The 3,256-nt window shown below is 39.7% G+C and overlaps 1 protein-coding gene across 1 annotated transcript in view; it reads left to right on the top strand.

Moving 5' to 3' along the window:
- The first annotated feature begins 1,173 nt into the window (after nt 1-1,173).
- The window catches only part of LOC106871106 (serine/threonine-protein phosphatase 2A activator), an 8,690-nt gene continuing 6,607 nt past the window's right edge, over nt 1,174-3,256 (top strand). Inside the window, exons 1-3 of the mRNA XM_014917408.1 lie at nt 1,174-1,256; nt 2,031-2,156; nt 2,342-2,459. Coding sequence (XP_014772894.1) covers nt 1,203-1,256; nt 2,031-2,156; nt 2,342-2,459 — 298 coding nt within the window. The 5' untranslated portion in view covers nt 1,174-1,202. The remainder of the gene's footprint in view (nt 1,257-2,030; nt 2,157-2,341; nt 2,460-3,256) is intronic.

Raw genomic sequence — 3,256 nt, 5'->3', positions numbered from 1 at the left:
GGAACGTAAAATGTACCATTCAAGCATGGTTGATGCCAGTGCTACCTGACTGGTCCCGTGCCTGTGGCATGTAAAAAGTACCATTCGAGCATGATTGTTGCCAGTGCCACCTGACTGGCTCCTGTGCCAGTGGCATGTAAAAAGTACCATCCAAGCGTAGTTGATGCCAGCACTGCCTGACTGGCCCTCGTGCCGGTAGCACGTAAAAAACACCCTCTACTCTCAGAGTGGTTGGGATTAGGAAGGGCATGCAGCTGTAGAAACTTTGCTGGATCAGATTGGAGCCTGGTGCAGCCTTCTGGCTTGCCAGCCCTTGGTCAAGCTGTCCAACTCATGCCAGCATGGAAAGCGGACGTTAAACAACGATGATGATGTCAAATGCGCACGTGTATGCAAAAATGAACACACACAGATGTTTACCTGCATGGGGGCCAGTCAGCACTGGCATTGACCACATTCAAATGGTGCTTTTTACGTGCCACTAGCACGGGTGCCAGTCAGGCAGCGCTGGCATGGACACTGAGTTGCTGTTTGTTTATATTCTAGAGACTCAGTTATTAGGACTGAAGATAGGTCAGATCTGTCCTTACCAGAGGCAGCAGCTAGGTAAAATGGTTGATCTTATGAGACAGTTTCAATAGATGTAAAGTGATTTGGCTTTCAGTAAATTTAGATGAAGACCCAACTGTCTCCAAGGGGTGTTGTTTAATGTTTGTTGTATGAAATGTTGGTTTGCTAATGTTTCAGAACACGAGTTCACATCAAGAATTTGACGAACCAAATACATGTGAAACTTAGAATTTAAAAAGAAAAAATGTGTTTAATATATTTAATCCATTCGTATTTAAACCAGCCACATCCGACCAAATATTCAACCAATTTTATGTTCACACTGGCCCTATCTGGCCTCTCACACTTAACCTGCAATGTTATTCTAAAAATAAATAAGTCTAAAAATAAACAGTCACATCATGGAAATCTCAACATTATGAAATATTGCATGATTAACTCAAAAACAATGTGAATAAATAAGCATTATATTTGATAAGATTATCTGAATGCTGAAGCGTTAACTGATGCTGCCTTCATATAAATAATTTCTTCCTTTTTTTAAAAACCTGAATTGATAATTTCGAAATACATTTGTATTTACCGACTTCTCATTGCAGGCAAACAATGATCTTTTGGGTTTTATTATTGCAATGAATAATTCAGTGAAATCAATGAAAATATCTGACACCTACCCAATTTCTGAAGTAAGTAAAACATGAATTTAATGATACATCATTATCATCATCATCATCATCATTTAATGTCCCTTGTCCATGCTGGCATGGATTGGGCAGTGTGACCAGAGCTGGTAAGCTGGAAGGCTGCACCAGACTCCAGTCTGATTTGGCATGGTTTTCCAAGAATGTAATGGGTGCTTTTACGTGCCACTGGCAAGGGTGCCATTTGCGTGACACCAGTATCTGTCACGACTGCAGTTTTGCTCAGCTTGATGGGTCTTCTCAAGCATGACATAATGGCAAAGGTCTCAGTCATTGCCTCCGTGAGGCCCAACACTTGAAAGGAACTCAGCCACTTTGTCTCTTTTTACATGTAAAAAAGCACCATTTGAGTGTGGCTGATGCCAGTGCTGCCTGACTGGCTCCAGGGCTGGTGGCATGTAAAAACATCCATTACAATCTTGGAGCGGTTGGTGTTAAGAAGGGCATCCAGCTGTAGAAACCTTGCCAAATCAAGATTGGAGCCTGGTACAGCCTCCCGGCTTGCCAGTTCTCAGTCAAACTGTCCAACTCATGACAGGATGGAAAGCGGACGTCAAACGACGACAATGACGACGACTTTTGTCCATCACACTAACGATTCTTCCAGCTTTCCAATGACACTAACAACAATGGTGGTGCTGATGATGATGAAGATGTGGATGGTGAGTGAAATGGATGATAATGATAACGATGAGGAAGAGGATCGTAATTTTCTGATTGATTGAGTTGTAAGTGAATTTGATTTTCTCAATATTGTAGACTGTGAAGAAACTGATGGGTCTTTTGGATACGTTGGATCAATGGATGACAGACATTCTTCCGATTGACCAGCCTCAGAGATTTGGCAACAAAGCTTTCCAAAAGCTTTATATTAAACTGAAAGAGGTAAGCCTTTAATTCTCTTTTCATCTTTCATTTGCTTTGGTCATTGGACTGTGGCCATGCTGGGGCACTGATACATGTAACCTATGCAGTAGATATATAAACAGAGCTAATTTAGCTGATTTCTCCTTAGATTGAAAGAAAACGAGTCCCGTGGAAACATTAAGTTCTTTTCTCTGTCTTTTCAGAGTGCTGTAGAAGAAATGGAAAAATGTTTTGATGAAAAATATCACAAAGCTTTCCCAGAAATATCTACTTACCTGATTGAAGGAATTGGTAATTCCACAAGAATTGATTATGGCACAGGTTAGTCATGTCGACTTTGTATTTCTTTCTTTCCCATTGTTTGTCTTAAAAAAAACGGTATCTTTTTCATGAAAGCTGACTGCTTGCTTGCATTAGTTACAGAGGACAACGTAGACAAGTGGTTAGATCAAGGGTGGGGAAACCCCCGCCCGAGGGTACAACTGCACTTGCGGGTACGTTTTATTGTGTCCCCAGGCTGATATACTCGTATGTACAAAATATAGTAAATTTTTCAATCAAAATTTATACAATATTCGTATACTTGTTCGTTTCCATTACGACTTAAAATGGTCAGGAATCGTCCGGTAATTGCCATTTGAATGGAAATTTTGTTTTCACTATAAAACACATATTACTAGGTTTGTACCACCCTCTTGAGATCCAACTACACTCTAGCTGGAAAAAATAGAATACCTCATAAGTAATACAGTCCTAAATTCAGTGGTGGCATTAATGAAGATGTTATGTGTTAATTTGATGTGTTAAACTTATCTTTATTAATGTATATCGAATTATACATAGATACATACAAGATTTACACAGATATAAGAGTTAGAACTTCTGATCCATCCAAGGACCTTTTTCTTTGGAAATTTTTGCCTGCTGCTTTAAAAAGTTCCCCCACCCCTGGGTTAGATTAAAAATGCATAGCTTGAGAGGGTTTGGGACGAAAGAAAATATGCCATTTCAAGGAAACAATACTGCAGACTCATTGAAACCAAGGACAGTTTCAGTAAAAAAAGGCTTTTAATGAAAATAATGATAGTAATAGAAACAAGTGTGGTTTATAGGTGGAG

The sequence above is a fragment of the Octopus bimaculoides genome, chromosome 1 (assembly GCF_001194135.2).
Source record: "Octopus bimaculoides isolate UCB-OBI-ISO-001 chromosome 1, ASM119413v2, whole genome shotgun sequence".
Taxonomy (NCBI): Eukaryota; Metazoa; Mollusca; class Cephalopoda; order Octopoda; family Octopodidae; genus Octopus; species Octopus bimaculoides.
This window is presented reverse-complemented; position numbering and strand designations above follow the sequence as displayed.